The 22,679-nt window shown below is 38.2% G+C and overlaps 1 protein-coding gene across 4 annotated transcripts in view; it reads right to left on the bottom strand.

The window, feature by feature from the left end:
• The window catches only part of ARHGEF6 (Rac/Cdc42 guanine nucleotide exchange factor 6), a 142,875-nt gene that overhangs the window by 75,077 nt on the left and 45,119 nt on the right, over positions 1-22,679 (bottom strand). For all 4 annotated transcript variants that reach the window (XM_036304946.1, XM_036304947.1, XM_036304949.1 and 1 more), the window contains 4 exons: positions 22,106-22,190; positions 19,004-19,128; positions 17,280-17,481; positions 527-597 (listed from right to left, as the gene is read on the bottom strand). In XM_036304946.1, coding sequence (XP_036160839.1) covers positions 527-597; positions 17,280-17,481; positions 19,004-19,128; positions 22,106-22,190 — 483 coding nt within the window. The remainder of the gene's footprint in view (positions 1-526; positions 598-17,279; positions 17,482-19,003; positions 19,129-22,105; positions 22,191-22,679) is intronic.

Below are 22,679 nucleotides of genomic sequence, written 5' to 3'. Positions count from 1 at the left end.
TTCCTTTTGGCCTCTCCTCAAGAACAAAGCTGATAATATTTCAGAGGAAATCATAATGAATTGATCGATTCTAAAATAAAATCACAGTATGTAATCACTGAAAACTTACTGCATTAGAGGAACTTGATAATTCAGCTTCTAAATATCTGGTAAGTACTACTCTTTGTAATATTTTAAGCAATAAAAAAAGTAAAAGTGGTAAAATATACAAAAAAAAATCTGGTAAGGCTATTTAGTGACAAAATTGACTACCTAACTGCTGAATTTCCCCATCATGTCTGTAATTTCTCTTTCACTACAGTTTAATAGGCTACAAATGAATTTTTCGGGACAGTAAATATAAAACTTCCAGACATATATAAAAGGCCTACAATAGAAGAGCTCTATTGTAATGCAGCTTATATTAGACCCTTGTGATGCAACTTTATCCAGTCTTCCATTTGTTTCACCTCAATACATCAGTGATTCAACAAGTGAAAAGTTTCCATATAGTCAAGAAAATTTTGTTCATCATCTGATCACTCACCACGGAATAATAATTCTTGGTAAGTGGAGTAGTTTCAAATCCTTTGATAGCCTTGGGGGAGAGAGGTCTCTCTGTGAAAAAAAATTTAATTATATTAATATCATACAAATATAAGATGAACATTTTATAACATAGGTAAACTAAAACACCATAAATATTATCAAGTGGAAAGATCAATGGAACTATATATTCCTAAACAAGAAACCATAATTTTACCAAACCACATATGGTCAAAGTTAGATCTTCTTACCCAGATCCATCAATTTCTGAGGGGGAGAATAAGACAAGGAGTTAAGGTTTAGCTACTTAATGCCAGGGTGGGGGCAAGAACTTCACTCCCAGCTTCAGGTTGTTCCACTCAGCTTATCAAAATAGATAAATAAGGAAGGCCAATGCTAACCAAATGCATATTTGTAACTTGCAACTTACAATTCAAGTATAATATAAATAATAGTAACCATACTTTCTTAGGGCTATCTACTATGCCAAAAATAAAATAATCAGAATATATAATATACTAAAACAAGCAGAAAACTCTTCTCTTTTATGCATCATTTTAATATTAATACATTATGCTGTAAAATGCTGTCTTTCTTTTACAAATTTAATTTTACCTATTAAACTCATGACTAAGAGACATCCTAGTACCTTTTTTCTTTAGAAAAGAAAAGCAGTTAATAAAAATACAAGACATTGGTGATAAATGTTTAACAGTCACTACATACTATCTTTCCTACCCTGATTTTCTCCTTTGCTTCATTTTGTTTTATATTCCACTTTTATCTTGCTACATTGTATGTGGTTTTAACCTTTCTGAAGTATGAGGGAGTATAAATAACCAAACAATATACTAACATCAGGCCTTGATTTTTCTTTTCTTTAAATTATATTTTCTAGTTTTAAATCTATTACATATCCACCCTAAAAATGCAAAACATAGAAAATTTAGAAAAAAGAAAAACAACGGTTGGCCCATCACTCAGAGTAACATTTTGAAGTGTGTCTTCTCAAACATACACACATACAAACAGATCTTTCTTACTTTACCTACAGTTTTATAATTCTACTACTACAACATTATTTCATGGATGATTTCCCATTTAACCTTTATTTCTAATTATTATTATATTTAAAATATCCCTTATGTTTATTTGACTCATAACAGCTTTTAAAACATTTTTTTTTTATTTCTACAACAACCCTGTCAGGCAGAAATGATCTCATTTTGCAGGGGTCACTAAGGTTCAGAAAGGTGGTGTCCGCTGCCTAATGGTATGAATCCGGGAAACACAGGGGTGCCTTGATAAGAGGCTATGCTTCTAATCAACATGAGGTCCTGAGATAAAGCTATTGAAGGTTTCAATTGATGAGTAATGGTTCCTACTGGAGTTCAGAAAGACCATCAGTTTGACTTGGGTTGGTCAGAGAAGACCTTGCTGGGCAGAGGACACGTGATCTGGCTCTGGAAGGTGGCTAGAATTCAAAAAGGCATAGAAGACAGTAGGGAGTTTTGTAGTCAGGGAAGATTCCAGAAACACAGCTATAGTAATGACAATGCTCAAGGCAGAACTGTTCCTGTGATGGAGAATTGTACAGCTTTGCCAGGCTGAGCAGAGTGGAAACAAAGTAAAAAGGCAACAATGAGGGCCAATTTGATCATTTCCCAGTGATGACAAATGGGGTATGGCCAGTTTGAGGAAAGTTTATGCTATTTCAAGATCTGCCTGGATCCACTTGGTGGCTTCACAAGGCTTTACTGGGTGAACCTGAGCAATGTGGAACCACCTTGCCTATTACTTGAGATTGTAAGTGGCAATGACAGTACTAGAACCCAAGTATTGCATTACCAAATCTGGTGTTCTTTCCAATACACCATGGTTTTGCACTCTTAGACATATTAAAAATTGACCATTACCAAATTCTTTTAGTTTTGTATTAAGCAAATTTTCTATAATGTAGCTATAATGGTTCTACTTAGAACTCAGTTGTTCTGTGGAATTATAATGTAAACCAGTATTGATAAAAATAAAACTTTCTAGCCTGGCCGGCATGGCTCAGTGGTTGAGTGTCAACCTATAAACCAGGAGATCACAGTTCAATTCCCGGTCAGGGCACATGCCCGGATTGTGGGCTCGATCCCCAGTGTGGGGCGTGCAGGAGGCAGCCAGCCAATCAATGATTCTCTCTCATCATTGATGTTTCTATCTCTCGCTCCCTCTCCCTTACTCTCTAAAATCAATTGAAAATATATAATTAAAAATAAATAAATAAAACTTTCTAAAAATAACATCAAGATGTGGTTACCTTTCAAAAGCAAGGCCAAAGGGAAGAGTAAACAGTAATTAGAGCCTGCCAAGACATAGAAGAGGAAAGGAAAGGCCATAGGAATGGGTCTTTGTAATTGAAACAAAATGTTAACTAAGTAACTTAGAACTGAGAATCATGACTTGAAAAGAAAGAAGTGGCTGCCATGGAGATTACTGGGTGGATGAACATGATGCAAAAGAGCTGGTGCTTTGATAAGGTCAATAAAGTTGTCAAAACTCTAGCAAGACTGACAAAAAAAAGTGAGAAGACACAAATTACCAATATGAGGAGTGAAACAGGAGATAACACTACAGACCCTAGAGATATAAAAAATATAAAAAAGAGTACTATGAAAAACTCTACACACATAAAGCTGATAATTAGAGTGTAGTGAATAAATTACTCAGAAAATAAAAACTATCTCAACTCACCCATATGAAGTAGACAATTTGAATAGCTTTATAACTATTAAGGAAATTGAATTTATAAATTTAAAACTCTGGTAAAAGGAAACCACCATGTCCATACCATCTCACCGGAGAATTCTATCAAATGTTAAGGAAGAAGCAATACAAATTCTTCACAATCTATTATATAAAATAAAAGAAGACCACTTTCCAACTCATTTTATAAACTCACTCTTATAGAGTCACAAAAAACAGACCAAGACAGCACCAAAAAAAAGAAAACTTCAGACCAACATTCTTCATGAATATCTTAACAAAGTATTAACAAGAGAGGGAGGAAAAATGGCGGCGGTATAAACGGACCTGTCCTGTGCCTTGTCCTGGAGCAGATAAGGGTGAGCAGCTGAAACGGGTAACATGCAGCCCGAATAGGCAGAGGATTTTCAGCTGAGAGACTGTCTGCAGCTAGGAAAGACCGAGAACCCCCAGGAAAAAAAGGACGGTTGGAGACTGCGGCTGAAGCCTCTCGTGGTGCGCCAGCTAAGCAGTGGAGACTGCGCCATCTTGGGTGGTTGTTGCCGGCATCCAGAGACCAGCTACTAACCTGGAAACAAGGGATTCAAGCTGCGTCACTACCTGAACTCGGACGAGCACTGCTTCTTCTCACGGAAAGGTTGGACATCCCCTAAAGGTGCGGTTTGAAGTTCGGGTTGGAGGGAGGACCGAGCTCGCGCGCGCGCGGGGCGGAATCTGCGCCCCACAGAGTCCGCAGCCGTTGGGACCAGCGTGACCCGCGAGTGGGGAAGGGGCCCCACAGGGCTGCTGGCAGAAGGGAACGCGAAAAATGAGCCCATAGCTGGACTGGATATAAGGGAGCAGCCTTGGACTTTGCCAATCTGCTGGCTGCTTGGTGCCAGGGGCGAGTGAGCGCGCGGAGACTGCGCGCGGAGACTGTGCGCAGACCTGGAAGGTGGAGGCTTGAGAATTCGCACAACTATCAGGCTCTTGTTACAGTTCCCCTTAGATCCGTGCATTTGATTATTAAACCCAGTGCATGGGATTCCCCAGTTGGGGTCATTCACAGAGCCTGTAGGGGAAAGTTCTTTTTGGGGAGCCTGGGAAACAGCGGGCAGTGGCAAGGAACCAGCTCTGGGCAGTAGTCTTTCCTGAATCAGTTCCCAATAGCATAGAGGAAAAAAAAAACAAAACAAAAAAACCCTACTGATAGAGAGGACATATAGCCTCGGAGGTCAATCCAGACACACTGCCACCCAGAGGCAGAGCCACGAACTGTCTCTTCTGCGATCACAAATAAAGGCAGTCTGGTAAACAAATACAAGCTGCCTTAAAATCAGGTCTGTGGTTTACTGCACGGAGGGACAGTGTATTGCAGGGAAGTTCAACACTCCCCTGAATGCCTGGAAGGACTGAGGCGTGCCAAAAAGAAGAGTGGAAGATCTGAAGCACCTTCACTTCCGAATATTTTTATATATATATATATTTTTTTTTTTTCATTCTTTTTTCACCATTTCATTAAGAACCTATTTTATTTTATTTTTTTTTATTTTTTATTTTTTCATCACTTGATTTTACCTTTTTAATTACTACATTTTTTTAAACCAGTATTATTGCTATCCTTTTACCATTTTTTCAAGTGTCATTTTATTTTTCATTATTTTTTTAATTTTTCTTTATTTTATTTTGGGATTAGTGTTATACACACTATTTTCATCGTTCCTTTAGCATCATTTCTCTCTAGCTCACATTTACCCTTAAGCCAAAACTCTCTTCCTCACTTTTCCCCTTTTGTTGTCCTGTTTCTCTTACCCTATTCCTGCTTTGGATTTTACCTATTCCTTCTTTCTAACCACTGTCTAAATTTCACCCTACTTATATATCTAATTTCCAATCCCTCGCTCTCCCCATACAAATAGCCTCTTCCCCACCTCTATTTCATTCTCTTACTTTTTTTTTTTTTTTTTGTATTTTTGTTTTTTTTCTTCTCTCCCTTTTCCCAATCTCATTTAGGCACTCCTTTTTGTTTTTTATTTTTCTCTTTAATCTTTTTCTCTTTTTTCTTCTATATCCCCTAATTCTCTTCGCTCGGGGGGTCACCTTTATTTGGGGTTATTAATATCGTGAATGCATTTAGTTTGTTGCCTTGTACGTTGTGCCTTGTTGTGTTGTATTTTGTGCCTTTGAATCAGCGCAGCAGAGAGAGAACTACATAACCAAACACCTTGAGAAGAGAAATCATGGTGAAACAAAGAACCAACCCAAATATGAGAGAAAAACAGGCATCATCAGAAAAGGAAGTAAACGAAATGGAGGCAATGGAGGCAAGCAACCTGTCAGAGAAAGAATTCAGAGTAATGGTCATAAGGTGGATGAAAAAAATGGAAGACCAATTCAACAATATGTGTAGGAACCAAGAGGAAATGAAGAAGAACCAAGAGGAAATGAAGAGAAACCAAGAAGAAATGAAAAACGACATCACTGCCATAAAGAACTCAATAGAAAGCATCAACAGTAGACTAGAAGAAGCAGAGGACCGAATCAGCGAGCTAGAAGACAAGGTAGAAAAAAATACCCAAACAGAACAGCTTCTAGAAAAAAAAATTAAAAAGCAGGAGGAGAGCCTAAGAGAACTCTGGGACAATGCTAAACGAAACAACATCCGAATAATAGGGGTGCCAGAAGGAGAGGAAACTGAGCAAGGAATAGAAAACCTGTTTGAAAAAATAGTAACAGAAAATTTCCCTGATATAGGGAGGAAAAAACTCATACAAATCCAAGAAGCTCACAGAGTCCCAAACAAAATGAACCCGAAAAGACCGACACCAAGGCACATAATAATTAAATTGGCAAACACCAACGACAAAGCAAGAATCTTAAAAGCAGCCAGAGAGAGACAGAAAGTTACCTACAAAGGATCCCCCATCAGACTAGCGACCGATTTCTCAACAGAAACACATCAGGCAAGAAGGGAATGGAATGAAATATACAAAGTCATGCAAAGGAAGGGTCTGAATCCAAGAATACTATACCCAGCGAGGCTATCAATCAAAATTGAGGGTCAAATCAGGAGCTTCACAGACAAAAACGGTCTACGGGAGTTTATTACAACCAAACCAGCAATGCAAGAAATGCTACAGGGTCTGCTGTAAATAGAAAAAACAGGAAACAAAGAAGGAACGCAGCGGTAAAGAACAAAAATGGCGACTAACAAGTTTCTATCAATAATAACTTTAAATGTAAATGGATTAAATTCCCCAGTCAAAAGGCATAGGGTAAATGAGTGGATAAGAAAACATGACCCATATATCTGCTGTCTACAGGAAACCCACCTCACAAAAAAAGACGCACACAGACTGATGGTGAAGGGATGGAAAAAGGTTTTTCAGGCCAATGGAAGTGAAAAAAAAGCCGGGGTAGCAATACTTATATCTGACAAATTAGATCTCAAAGTGAAGGACATAAAAAGAGATCAAGAAGGCCACTTCATAATACTAAAGGGAGCAGTCCAACAAGAAGAAATAACTCTGGTAAATATATATGCACCCAATATAGGAGCACCCAAATACGTAAGAAATCTTCTGGAGAAGATCAAGGGAGAGATTGACAGCAATACAATCATAGTAGGGGATCTTAACACCCCATTATCTCCACTGGACAAATCCTCTAAACAGAAACTCAGCAAAGAAACATCAATCCTAAATGACTCACTAGATCAGATGGAATTAATTGACATCTTCAGAACATTTCACCCCAAAGTCACAGAATATACATTCTCCTCGGGAGCACATTTGTCATCTTCAAAGATAGACCATATATTGGGTCACAGGCAAAGTCTCTTCAAATTCAAGAAAATTGAAATCATATCAAGTATCTTCTCAGACCACAAAGGCATAAAACTGGAAATCAACTACAACAAAAACAATCCAAAAAAATCAAACACATGGAGACTAAATAGCATTCTATTAAACAACGACTGGGTCACCAGTGAGATCAAAGAAGAAATAAAAAACATCATGGCAACAAATGACAATGAAAACACAACAATCCAAAACCTATGGGACACAGCAAAAGCAGTCTTGAGAGGGAAGTTCATAGCTCTACAAGCCTACTGCAAGAAACAAGAAACAATGAGAATAAATGACCTAACTCTACAACTCGAAGAATTAGAAAGAGAGCAACAAAAAAAGCCCACTGTAAGCAGAAGGAAGGAAATAACAAAGATCAGAGCGGAGATAAACGACATAGAGACCAAAAAAACAATACAAAAGATCAACAAAACCAAGAGCTGGTTCTTTGAAAGGATAAACAAGATTGATACACCTCTAGCCAGGCTCACCAAGAAACAAAGAGAGAGGACCCAAATAAACAAAATCAGAAATGAAAGAGGAGAAATAACAACAGACCCCATAGAAATACAAAGGATTGTTAGAAAATACTATGAACAACTCTACTCCAACACACTAGACAACCTGGAGGAAATGGACATATTCCTAGATAAATACAACCTTCCAAAACTTAACCAGGAAGAATCTAAAAATCTCAATAGGCCAATAACTATGGAGGAAATCGAAGCAGTAATCAAAAAGCTTCCAGCAAACAAAAGCCCGGGGCCAGATGGCTTCACAGGGGAGTTTTACCAAACATTCAAGGAAGACCTAAAACCTATCCTCCTCAGACTATGTCAAAAGATCCAAGAGGAAGGAGCACTTCCCAGCTCATTCTATGAAGCCAACATCACCCTAATCCCAAAACCAGATAAAGACAATACAATGAAAGAGAATTATAGGCCAATATCCCTCATGAACATAGATGCCAAAATCCTCAACAAAATCCTAGCAAATCGGATCCAGCAGTACATCAAAAAGATCATACACCATGACCAAGTAGGATTTATCCCAGGGATGCAAGGATGGTACAATATCCGCAAATCAATAAATGTGATACATCACATAAACAAATTGAGAGAGAAAAACCACATAGTCATATCAATTGATGCGGAGAAAGCATTTGACAAAATCCAACACCCTTTCTTGATAAAAACTCTCAGCAAGATAGGAATTGAGGGATCATACCTCAACATAATAAAAGCCATATATGACAAACCCACAGCCAACATCATAATCAATGGGCAAAAACTAAAACCATTCCCCCTAAAAACAGGAACAAGACAGGGATGCCCCCTCTCACCACTCCTGTTCAACATAGTACTGGAAGTACTAGCCATTGCGATCAGACACGAAGAAGAAATAAAAGGCATCCAGATTGGAAAAGAAGAAGTAAAACTGTCCTTATTTGCAGATGACATGATACTGTACATACAGAACCCTAAAGACTCCATCAAAAAATTATTAGACTTAATAAATGAATTCGGCAATGTAGCAGGATACAAAATTAATGCTAAGAAATCCATGGCATTTCTTTACACCAATAGTGAACTTACAGAAAGTGAAACTACAGAAGCAATCCCATTTACCATTGCACCAAAAAAATTAAAATACCTAGGAATAAACTTAACTAAGGAGGTAAAAGACTTATATGCTGAAAACTACAGGACACTGAAAAAAGAGATAGAGGAAGACATAAACAGATGGAAGAATATACCGTGTTCATGGATTGGCAGAATCAACATCATCAAAATGTCCATACTACCCAAAGCAATTTATAGATTCAATGCAATCCCCATTAAATTACCAACAGCATATTTCACAGATCTAGAACGAACGTTCCAAAAATTCATCTGGAATAAAAAAAGACCCCGAATAGCTGCAACAATCCTCAGAAAGAACAAAGTAGGTGGGATCTCAATACCAGATATCAAACTGTATTACAAAGCCACTGTTCTTAAAACAGCTTGGTACTGGCACAAGAACAGACATATAGATCAATGGAATAGAATAGAGACCCCAGAAATCAACCCAAACCACTATGCCCAATTAATATTCGACAAAGGAGGCAAGAACATACAATGGAGTCAAGACAGTCTTTTCAATAAATGGTGTTGGGAAAATTGGACAGATACATGCAAAAGGATGAAACTAGATCACCAACTCACACCATACACAAAAATAAACTCAAAATGGATAAAAGACTTAAACATAAGACGGGAAACCATAAAAATACTAGAGGAATCCACAGGCAGCGAAATCGCAAACATATGCCGAAGAAATTTCTTCTCTGATAATGCTCCTAGGGCAATGGAAACTAAAGAGAAAATAAACAAATGGGACTACATCAAAATAAAAAGCTTTTGCACAGCAAAGGAAACCATCAACAAAACAACAAGAAGACCCACTACATGGGAGAACATATTTGCCAATGATACCACCGATAAGGGTTTAATTTCCAACATTTACAGGGATCTCATGAAACTTAACAAAAGGAAGATAAACAATCCAATAAAAAAATGGGCAACGGACCTAGATAGACACTTTTCGAAAGAGGACATACAGAAGGCCGAAAGACATATGAAAACCTGCTCAAAGTCACTAATTATACGAGAGATGCAAATCAAAACGACAATGCGTTATCATCTCACACCTGTCAGAATGGCTATCATCAACAAATCAACAAACAACAAGTGTTGGAGAGGATGTGGAGAAAAAGGAACCCTTCTGCACTGCTGGTGGGAATGCAGACTGGTGCAGCCACTGTGGAGAACAGTATGGAGCTACCTCAGAAGACTAAAAATGGAACTCCCATTTGACCCAGTGATCCCACTACTAGGAATATATCCCAAGAAACCAGAAACGCCAATCAGAAAGGATATATGCACCCCTATGTTCATAGCAGCACAATTCACCATAGCTAAGATTTGGAAACAGCCTAAGTGCCCATCAACAGATGAATGGATTAGAAAACTGTGGTACATATACACAATGGAATACTATGCTGCGGTAAAAAAAAAGGAACTCTTGCCTTTTGCAACAGCATGGATGGAACTGGAGAGCATTATGCTTAGTGAAATAAGCCAGTCAGAGAAAGATAAATACCACATGATCTCACTCATTTGTGGATTATAGAGAACAACATAGACTGATGAAAAGGGACAGACTCAAAGACTGAGAAACAGCAATCAGGCTATCAATCCCCAGAAGGAAAGTAGGGGAGGGCGGGGGTAAGGGGAAGAGATCAACCGAAGGACTTGTATACATGTATATAAGCCATACCAATGGACATGGACAACAGGGGGATGGGAGCATGAGTGTGTGTGGGGGGGAGGTTGGGGGTTAATGGGGGGGGATGAGGACACATTTGTAATACCTTAACTAATAATAATAAAAAAAAAAAATAATAAAAAAAAAAAAAAGTATTAACAAATATAATTGAGCAATATTAAAAGAATTATATAGTATGTAATTCATCCCAGGGATGAAAGGTTGGTTAAATATTCAAGAATCAATCAGTGTAACCCACAATAATAGTCTAAACCAGTGGTTCTCAACCTTCTGGCCCTTTAAATACAGTTCCTCATGTTGTGACCCAACCATAAAATTATTTTCGCTGCTACTTCATAACTGTAATGTTGCTACTGTTATGAATCATAATGTAAATATCTGATCTGAGGGATGGTCTTAGTCCACCCCTGTGAAAGGGTCTTTCGACCGCCAAAGGGGTCGCGACCCACAGGTTGAGAACCGCTGGTCTAAACAGAAAAATCATATGATAATATCACATAACAAAACTGAACACTCTTCAAGAAAATAAAACTTCCAGTCCTGGCTGGTGTGACTCAGGGGTTAGAGCGTCAGCTGGGTTCGCTTCCTTTAGTGACCACATACCTGGGTTTGCAGATTCGAGCCCCAGACCCTGTTGGGGCGTGTGTAGGAGGCAACCAATCAATGTGTCTCTCTCACATCAATGTCTCTCTCTCCCTCACTCCCTCCCTCCCTCCTCTCTCCCTACCTCATTCCCTCCTTTCCTCCCTTCCACTCTCTCTAAAAATCAATGGGAAAATGTATCCTCTCATGAGGATTAACAAAAAAGATAAAAGACAAAAACTTCCCGAAAAAATAGGAATAAACATCAACTTTTGCAACTCAATAAAGAACATCTATGAAAACCTATAGCTAGCATCTTACATAATGGTGAAAGACCAAATGATTTCCCCCCTAAGATTAGGAACAAGGCAAGGATGTGTGTCCTCGCCAATCTTTTTTCTTTTAGATTTATATTTTCAATTACATTTGACATTCAATGTTATATTAGTTTCAGGTGTACAACATAGTGATTAGAAATTTATATCACTTATGAAGTGACCATCTTGATTACTCTAGTACCCATCTCACCACTCTTTTTCAGCAGAGTATTGGAAGTTCTAGCTCTTCTTGCAGGTTTGGCAAGGACAATCAAAACAAAAAGAGTAGAAGGAAGACAGATTTGGAAGTACATACTTGGGAAGTCAAAAAAAATGTACCCCTTGTAAATTACTGGCCCTATTGGGGTGTGGGGAATCAAGGAGTGGTTACAAAAAGAAAAACACCAGCACTGTGCCTCAGTGACAGTTTCCTACCTCTGGTTCCTCTTTGCACCCCACCCCCACTGCTACCATTGCTTACTCTTACTATGTGCAGTTCTCTCTGAAACCTACACTGAGCAACATGCAGAGAAAAATCAAAGATGTGGAGATTCAGAGGAAACATGTTCAATCCCTGGGGGTATTTCAATGTGACCTAACTGGAACTAACACCAAAACATGTAATTCCTTAACTAATAAAGAATTTAAAGATAAAAAACAAAACAAAAAAAATAAACATTTTAGGTGGTGATTCTAAGGCAATGAAAAGATTGGTCAATTCAATTCAATCACTGAAAAAAGATCAGCGTAATATAGAATTCAAATGGGTTATTTGGCACAATATAACTCAAATAACAACAGTGTCACATAGATATATATGAAGCACTTCAAATCCTGATATAAAGATTCCTTTCCAATTAACTTTTTTTTGTACCAGTTAACTTTTGATTCTTTTCCTTCCCTTGCTGATATACAGATTCCACCACCTATTGGTGGTGACAAGACAAAAAGAAATTTAGTGACAACTAGTTTCTCTGATATGAAACATCTATGTGATATACCCAAGGGATTAAACAGGAAGTCTAAATATAAAGCTCAATCCAAGTTTTGGTATATAATCAGTAGAGCCATTTCTTAATCTGCCTTAATACAAAATTAATTAGCCATCTACCTAACTCCTTTATTTGATATCTGTATTTACCTTCTAATAAGAAGTTTTAGAAGAAGGATTTAATGACCCCTTAATTGAATCAGTTGTATGACAGTGGGGTTTAAAATTCTAAATTGAAGGTTTTATTTCAATGAGATGCACATTTAATCTATGACTCATTTTTTTTAAACAACTTAAAGATAAATCTTCTTTCCTAAGCTTATACATCAGTATGAACTTCCTGGAAAGAAATAAAAGTTGATAAGTATTTTCTAGACCAAACATAAAACAGCATAGCATTGAGTTTAAAATGTCCCTCTGCAGCATCCTACTCACTATTTTGTGAAGCAGCAAGAGTTGGGATGGGAAAGAATTTAAGTCAACAAAGACTTGATACCTACTTTCCTAACAAGACATTTTCATTACATCAAGCTAATCTCTCCCACTGTTCCCCAAACTCACTCTGCTCAATCCTACTGCAGATCTTTTGTGGTTTTTGTTCTCTCTGATCAATCACTGATTTAGATTGTCCCCCACTCTCTTTGGGGCCTACCCATAGCCTACATGTCTCTGGGGGTTCAATTCAAGCTCTTCTTTCTCTGTGAAGCCTTCCCCAGCCTCTCCAGCCACAGTGCATTCTCTGTCCACTGATGATCTGCTATATATTTTATACTTCATCATCTACCACTTTATACTGTCAGTTGTCAGTTTCATCTCCAGCTTTTCTATCTCTCCCATACTCTAAATCCATACTGCCAACTACCTGTTGAAAATCTTCAGAACTATGATTTGCTGGCACCTCCACTCAACATGCCCAAAAGAATAACTCGTCATCTTCAGTGCCAATAACCCACCCAACACACACACACACACACACACACACACACACACACACACACACACACACCTCCTCCTATCTTCCCTATCATCTCTATTAATGGAGGTCAGCACTTATCAGACATTTCCAATGTCTAAAGCACTGTGTTGGGCACTATGGAGACAGAGAAGTATACAAAGATGAATTAGTCTCCCTTGACTTCCCTGTCAGGATGAATTAGTCACCTCTCTTCTACTCACCATTCTCCAAAACACCCTGTATTTAGCTCCATCACTAATCTTTCACATTGCATTTTTATATCTCTCCTTCACTAGATTATGAATACCAGAAGGCAAGATTTATGTCTTAGGTTTCTCTGCCTCACCAGTGCCTAGGAAAGACTACGATCCTAGTCACAGGGAATAAACTTTTGCTGACTGGCTAAGTGGATTAACACTGCATGTCCCTAAAGAGCTCACCATCAAGCTGGACCCCTAGACTTACAATTATTCTCATCTCTTCCCTTTTCCCCATAACTAATCATCAGCAAGTTTTCTTGATTCCATTTTAACAGTATATACTGCATACATCCACTTTCTCTTCCTCTCCACTCTCACAGAAATAGCCTACACCACTATCTGGATTGCCTGGACCTCAGCAGTTATCTCTACTGGCTTCCCCACATCCTCCTTAGTTATCCTCACCACTTCCCTGCAATCCTGCCCCCACACTACCACTAGAAAGATCTTTCTAAACCACATATTATCCCCTGCATTGACACCCCTCTTAATGCAGCTCCAGCTCAAGGCCCCACTCCTCTTTGTTCACCTTACTCTCAAATCATCCTACCACCCACCTCATGCTCTCCTACTTCCATGCTTTAACTTACTAACTCCTTCTAACTTTCTTCTACCAGTCAGAAGCGTCTTTCAATTCTTCAATACCCAATTCAAGTACATTTCCCCACCCCTTAAAGTTATTGATAATTGAACTGTTTCTTTACTGGTTCCACAGCATCTTATTTAGAGCTTTGTCTGTATTATTTATGCTGTCCTATCTTGCTATGGTTGATTGTGTACACACCTATCTTGACGACTAGAGTGGCAGGTCCTTGAAGATAGGGGTTAATGAAAACAGATTATTATAGCCCTCTCCCAGTAGGAGATGCTCAATAAACAATCTGAACAGAATTTAATGACCTACCCACAATATTAATTCATTTTACAAATCTTTACTGAGCATAAACGAAACAAAAAAAAAATCTCTACTCTCACAGAACTTTAATGGTAAGATACAGACATGAAATGAAATAAATAAGTAAATATATACTGTGTTAGATGGAGAAATTGGTAAACAAAAATATAAAGCAGGAAAGGGGGTAGGGCAGTGAGGATAGGGTTCAATTTTCTCTCAGGTGACCAGGGAAGACCCTACTGTGGAGCTGATAAGTAAGCAAAGACCTAAAGAAAGTGACTGAATCAGTCATGCTGATTCTGCCATGACAGTGTTCCAGGCAGAGACAGCAAGTGAGGCAGGTACCTGTCTGGCATAGGCAACCAGGAGGACGAAGGCTGGTGTGGCTGAAGTGAATGAGTGAGAGGGAGAGAGCACAGAGAGGAAATCAGAGGGAGAATGGGAAGCCAAATCCTGTAGGGCCCTATAGGTTATTGGGATGACCTTGACTTTACTATTTTTTAAAATACATTTTTATTGATTCCAGAGAAGAAGGGAAAAGGAGAGAGATAGAAACATCAATGATGAGAGGGAATCATTGATTGGCTGCCTCCTGTACACCCCACACTGGGGATCGAGGCTGGGCTAACATGACCTTCTGGTTCATAGGTCAACACTCAACCACTGAGCCATGCCAGCTGGGAGACTTTACTATTTTTTAAGATGGGAAGCCATTACCCAAGTTAAATTTTAAAATAATCACTCTGGCTATTGAGTGTAATTAGATTATAAGAGTGACAAGGACAGGAGCAGAGACATCAGTTAGAAAGCTACTGCAGGAACACAAGATAAATTACCCGAATCTGTGTCTCCTGGGCTTCAGCTCCTTTTTGCTCAAATAAGTGCTTTTTTATTCTTTGTCAAAAAAGGGCGGGAAGGGGAGGGAAGGGAAGGGGAAGGGGAAGGGGAAGGGGAAGGGGAAGGGGAAGGGGAAGGGGAAGGGGAAGGGGAAGGGGAAGGGAAGGGAAGGGAAGGAAAGGAAAGGAAAGGAAAGGAAAGGAAAGGAAAGGAAAGGAAAGGAAAGGAAAGGAAAGGAAAGGAAAGGAAAAACTACTGCAATAGGCTAGGTAAAGAAACTTGTTCCACATACTTCCCTGACTAGCTTTCTACCTGGCCCCAGCTGTTCAGACCTAACCTGAACAGTTGGGTAAAATGCTTCCCCAAGGTAGTGCCCAAAATGTGCTATGAGGCAAGGACATTATAATGAAGGCATGCTGTCTGTCCACTTCCCAAGGAAAGGCAGCAAGTGCTGTGCCTTTTGCAGATGAAGACATGAGTCAGAAAACAAAGTCAGAGTAAATCTGGAAAGTTATTTAGAGATCCTAACAATCAAATGATACCAATTGAAAGATGTAGCACAGAGGTAAAAATCAGCTGTGAAAATCATCTAAACCAAGAAAATTCTAGACAAGGCCTGTGAAATTACTCCAGGGCTCAACAAAAATTTCTCCACTCCCAGTAATAAAAAATGCTAAGAAGTCTACACATACCTATATAATTATAAATCTGTTGATAACATTTATTCCATTAAAGGAGACGCTCCTTCCCTTAACCCAACATACAATACAGAAAAGTGTGCAAACTAAATTTTATATTAAATGCTTTAGGGAAAAGCTCCTAAAAGTAGTTATCTGGGGAGGGGGCAAAAGGGAAATAAATTTTAATTATCTATATTATACATTTCTGTAATGTTTTAATTTATTTATAATGAACTTACAATTTTATTAATTAGTAGTATTAATTTTGAGGCATTAAAAAGCAATAAAGACATGTACAAAAATGCACTGAGGAACTAACTATTCAAAGGAGCTCTTGGGTAAATATTTTTTAAAAGTGAAGAAATATAATAATGTGAATGACTGAACACTATTTTATCTGCATGGTAACATATTTCTATGTATCGGGGGGCGGTTGTAATATAGGCAGGACCTACCTTCTTAAATAATAAAAATCAAGTAAGTTACCTAAGAAAGCTTTAGAAAGACTACTGAACAGCAATTAGATTTCACTTTCTGGATATTATTATGAAAAATGCGCCTAGCCAGTTTGGCTCAGTGGATAGAGCATCGGCATGCAGACTGAAGGGTCCCACGTTTGATTCCACTAAAGGGCACATGTCTGGGTTGCTGGCTCAATGCCCAGTAGGGGGCATGCAGGAGGCAGCGGATCAATGATTCTCTCTCATCATTGCTGTTTCTATCTCTCCCTCTTCCTTCCTCTCTGAAATCAATAAAAATACATATTTTTTAAAAAAAGGAAAAAGAAAAATGTAATCAGTTATCAGTATGCAATGAGTTAAGGGCAATTTTATCCAGAATCAGAGTGGCCAGACAGCTTCCTGCAATCCATCATTATTTCTCAAACACATCTTTGAAGCATTTAGACTTAGGTCTGCTTAAAGAACTTAGGGCTAAAAAAAGGAAGTTAACACATGGGCTCTCTTATTATTATATTCTGCCATGGTGATTCTTAGAGTAGCAGGAAGGACTATGTACTATGTTACATGGGCTAGAATTAGAAGACAGAGGGTTCATAGTTAAGGTGAAACAGTTGTCTTAGCTTTGAATTCTTTTGCTTTTTTTAGTTTTTTTTTTTTTTTTTTTTTTTTTTGCTGCCTTGCTGTAATATAAATACAACTTCATTTCAAAATATCTAATCACAGATTTTTCCCAGTTCTGTTCTAGTTTTATTTTTGACATATACATACAATTACAGTTTCTGTTAACCAATTAAAACTACAATTATTTTCAGTAGAATGCCAAAAAAGTTCAAGAGTCACATTCAAGGCTTGTAAAAGATTCACTTACCACTGGATTTAATTTCTCGGACATAATTACTAGGGAACCAGCCTGTTCTCCCATTTAATGTGCCTTCCCACCAGCCTCCTTCTTCAACTCTAGTGACGTAAATGATGTCCCCTTTACAGACTGACAGTTCATCTTCATTAGTCTGCTTAAAGTTGAATCTTGCCTTTACTATCAACTGGTGACTTCCATTTTCAGTCATCTCCTAGAGAAACAAAAACCACACCAGATGAAGCACTCATCTAAAAGAGGCAGGGGCAAAAATTATATGAACTTAATCAAACTGAGTGGGGTAACCTAGGATAAACCCAGGGCCATCTCAGTCTTGTGTTTTTAACTTAGGAGTTGGCCTAACATGGATAGGTCTCAGTGGGAATTAATAAACCCCTCAAAACTGTATGCAAACTTTTGTATTTGTGAGACTGTGTATTTTGGAGGGAGTCATAGCTTTCATTTCCCTCTCCCCCTATCAATTATCTAAACCAGTGGTTCTCAACCTTCCTAATGCCACAACCCTTTAATACAGTTCCTCATGTTGTGGTGACCCCCAATTTCATTGTTACAAATTGAGCATAATTAAAGCATAGTGATTAATCACAAAAACAATATGGAATTATATATGTATTTTCCGATGGTCTTAGGCGACCCCTGTGAAAGGGTCATTCGACCCCCAAAAGGGTCGTGACCCACAGGTTGAGAACCGCTGATCTAAAGATACTTATTTTAAATGATCCAGGAAACAAAGGACAGTGGTATACTATTCTATCCTGCCTCTACCCAACACATAGACCTATTTTATGTAATTATATGACCAAGATTAGGTACTAACCTACTCTAATAACATGTGTCTTCCACATCCCAATTACTTAGAATATCTTAAATTGGCTAAGACTTAGTCATAGGCATAGATTAAATACCCCATAGTTACTTAAGTCAGTAGTTCTTAACTTATCACAAGCCCCTTTGAGAAACTGATGAGTACAATTGAACTTTTCCCAAAACACATATCCCCCTAAGTTCACACACAGAAGATTTTGCACACAGTTTGAGATGGTCCAAGGAATATAGAACCATAGTATTCATGAGCTTCTCAAAGAGTCTGTGATCTCCAAAGGTTAAGTGCTTTGGAAGTAATTAAAGTGTTTTGGAAGTAATAGCTCTTGATAGCTTAAAGCAAGTGGGTGGCTTTGACAAGAAATAATGTCTCAAAAGGGCAGAAGATGGGGTGTTCCTTCCTAAACAAAAGCTCCTGTTAAGACTAAATGCAAAGATAACTGGGCTATCCCAATATAGGAGCTCATTATAAGCCCAATTTAAGTACAAAGAGAAAAATAAAATGACAATTGCAAGTAATATTGATTGCCTACTATGTGCCAGGCACTATTTAGTTCTCCTAATAAACTGAGTGATGGGGGAAATAACAGCAATCTGCCATCAGGAAGTAGTCATAATGACATATATACATAGTATTCTCAGTTAAACAACTTGCTCAATTTTAGGAAGAGAGAATTTGGGAGCTTTAACCTCAATTTTCTGACTCTGTGCCCCACATACCTTTGATTTGTTCCAGGGGCCAGCCTGAATTTGTGTTAGGTTTAAAATTAGTTTTCTCCAGACTCCCCAAACAAACAGGATGGCTATCTTACTATATATGAAAATTCAACCGAGTTATCGATCAAATTTCATGGATTTTAAAACAGGCAGGGGGGATTGGGAGCAATACTTACCACTGCCTTTGACTGCCTTTGCAGCCTTGGAGCTGTGCTAGAAACTGCTCCCTGTGGGTTTGTCTGAGAACTATTAGCAGCACTAAGAGAAGAGGAACGTCCACATGGTCTTTCTGATAGCTGATCTGTGAAAAGAGGAAAAGGCATGGTAAAGGGAACCACTCATGTCAGAAAAACATCTACAACATAACATTTTTCATGGGACACTATCAAAGGCAACCTGGCTATAATTCTAACTATCACCATTATGAATGTGCCAAGTGTATTTCATTCCCCCTCCCTTTTTGGTGGCCAACTTCTTTTTCTTAACCTTACTGGCCATTGCTCTCCAGTAGAATGAAAAACAGCGACAGAGCCACATTTTCTCTTAACCCATTTCCCTACAGCTCTTCCCTCCTGAGCCAATTGCAACAGTATGCCCTGTTATCCCAGGCAGAACTATATTGGTTACCAAACAGCTGTTTGTGGCTCTTATTACTTTGAAATATTTCAAATTTCTATCTTTGTTTTCTGGCCTATAACTGAGTGCTTCTTTTCTTCCTCACATGTAACAATATGTGTGGCATATATAATGTAAAATCTCCCTTTGCCTGGTGGGGGGAGGGGAGAACAAGAATGAGTGAGTGTGTCTGGGAAAGATGCAATCTTAACACTGGAATAATTTTTTTAATCAAACTCAAGAGTCTTCCCTTCCTTGAGACCTTATGAAATTTGATCCCACCAGCGCTGAGCTAGATGTTTTCAGTATGTTGATAGTGTACTAAAGAGAGGAGCTGGCTTCGTGACAAACTCAAATGAAGGTTCTTTTTCTCTCCATTTATTTTTAAAAGATATAAACTGCAAAAGTATAAAGCCCAAACATTCCCTAGGCGACAAGCTCAGTATCCAAGTAGTTTTCTTGATACTGTGGGTTTTAACTTTCACCTCCTTGTATTTTATAAATATCTGTGGTGAAGGAAGAGACTATAAAACTTGCTAGAAGAGTTTGGCAAAGGAACATATAATTTTCATGGCATATGTTAGAATTATACGGTTCTCCCTGCCCAGAACTCGAGAGTTGTCATGTGTGTTAAATATAGTTACTTGAATTAGCTGTACTTTCTGCTCTACGCCTTGCAATAAGCACAAAAGTATTTTTTTCCAAATAGCAAAAGAACAACTTTGGAGAAGTATTTTTACATTTATTGCTATCATATACAGCTCTTTTGACTAAAACTATAATTACTTGATAGCTTCCTAGATGCTCCATCCTATTTGGCACTTGATTATATTGTCTGCTCTTCTTCTCTAATTGTTTCACGTGGGTAAGCTGAATCTCTCTAAATAGATGGCAATTTTCTCAAAGGCAGGGACCATATCTTACACTTACTTTGTAGTATCTGGCAGTGCTGGACACACACTCTGTTGACTCTCCAATAACTGGAGCACCAGGACTCGTGTTTGGGCATAAGTGCTCTGGAGTCAGTCAGATGTGGGTTTGAATCCCAGTTCTGCCACATACTTTCTAGATGGGCAAGTGTAGGCCTGACTTTTCTTATCTATAATATGAGCCTAATCATAATACCTACTCACAGGGTTGTTTCAAAGATAGAATGAGACTACCTAAGGCTTGTAGGACAGCTAGATCCATGGTAAGGGCTCAAAGCACTTTATGATTATTACTGCCCATTTGAAGGTAAGACACTATATCACATAAGGTGTGAAATTATACTCTAAGGCAGTGATTTTCAACCGGTGTGCTGCAAGAATTTTTAAGACATGCAATACCTGACTATTTAGTCAGGGGTATTGACATCTTTTCCCTTAGATTATCAAATGAAAAACTGACAACAGCCAACACAATAGTCATCCAGTGTGAATGCTGTCTTGAACCATAAATACATAGGTCATATAATAAAGTTGCATCTTATTGGTCACATTGCATAATAAGGTTGCATCTGATTGGTTAATTCTTGGTATCAGAAATCCTTATATACAAATATATGCACCTGATTTTTTAAAAGTCACTTTGGAACAAAAAGGGTATGTAATTACTATTTTTTTGTAAATCAATAAAAATTACACCTATTTTTTTAATTACACCTATTTTTTGTCAGATCGGCAAAAATATATTTTTGGTGTGCCACAGAATTTTAGTAGTTAGTTTATATGTGTCATGAGATGAAAAAGATTGAAAGTTGCTGCTCTGAGGTAATCATCAAATACCTCTAATGTGGTGGGTATTAACATCTATATAAAAGATACTCTTTCACTCACTATGAATCTGAGGTTTCATTTCCAGTGCAAGATTCCTGAGGGGTTCCTTTACATGGACAAAGACATACAAAAAACAATGAGAAAAAATGTCTCTAGTGGAGAGAGGGAAGTAACAACTATAGTCTTGTAAACTTTATGAAAAAAGTAACTTGTTTTTTTTTTCTGTCTTGTTACACTCAGTTGCCTATTCAATAGCTTTGAATGAAATAGTTTCTTGATTCTTGTCATTAGAATGCCATCTGTGATAGGTATGTTTAAATTCTAAACCATCATGGACCTGGAGAGCATTATGATAAGTGAAATTAGCCAGTCAGAGAAAGACAAGTACCATATGATTTCACTCATGTGTGGAATTTAATGAATAAAATGAACTAACAAGCAAAATAGACAGACTCAGATAGAAATTAGGCTGGCAGCTATTGGGGTTGAGGGAGTGGAGGAATTGAACAAAAAATAAAAAAAAAGAGAAAGAACTCATAGACAAACAGCAGTGATTGTGGGGGGGAGGAGCTGGAGGATGGACTATGGGGATACTAATAAATGCTGATGGAAGGAGACTTGACTTTGGTTTGTGAACACAATACAGCATACAGACGATGGGTTGTGGAATTGTGCACCTGAAACCTATATAACTTTTGCAACCAGTGTCACCCCAATAAAAAATAAATAATAAATCCTAAAACCACAAAAAATTAAAGCATTTGACACCCATTGAAGTTTATTTGGTGGAAGGGGAGAACTTTGCACCAATCAAACAGTCCTGGCCATAGTTGGCTCCTTGGGTATTCAGAAACATGTGAATCCAAACATGTCAACCAGAACTCATAAATCACAATTCCTACTTACCTTCTGTTGCTTTGTTAACAGCTAAAAGAGTGCTCAGAACCTTGGAGAAATTGACTCCTGAATAAAGGTCATCAGGATTAAATACCTATGAGAAAGGAAATTGAAACTGTAAGACACCGTTAAGTATTCAACTCAACAAACCCAACTATCAAAAGACCATTTCCTTTAGCTCTAAGAAGAAAAAAAATTAAAACCCAACACCCAAACCTCTGTATACCTTTTGGAGAAATGAAAGCAGCAGCTGAGTCGCCTAATGACATGTGGCAGGCCATCAGGGAGTTAGAGCAAATGGGAAATGAGAGCCTAGATGAGAACTCAGGGCCCACCAGGAAATGCACAGTGCATACTCAGAACCACTCTTCTAATCTGAACATAGTAATACTCTTAGCCCAGTTACAGGAAAGTTGTATGCATGGGTTACAGTTAATGCCCATCACCTACACAATGTCCGTAGGAGTAGACAAAAAAGGGGGTGGAGCCTTTTTGACACTTTTTCATTTGTAAAGTTTATTCATTGTACTCAGTAGGGGCACTGTCAGGTGTGCTTTTCTCTCTGCTCTCTGTCCTCCCCACT

Source organism: Myotis myotis, unplaced genomic scaffold (genome assembly GCF_014108235.1).
Source record: "Myotis myotis isolate mMyoMyo1 unplaced genomic scaffold, mMyoMyo1.p scaffold_m19_p_4, whole genome shotgun sequence".
In the NCBI taxonomy this organism is placed as follows: Eukaryota; Metazoa; Chordata; class Mammalia; order Chiroptera; family Vespertilionidae; genus Myotis; species Myotis myotis.
The sequence above is the reverse complement of the archived record's forward strand: the minus strand, read 5'-3'. Positions and strand labels throughout refer to the sequence as shown.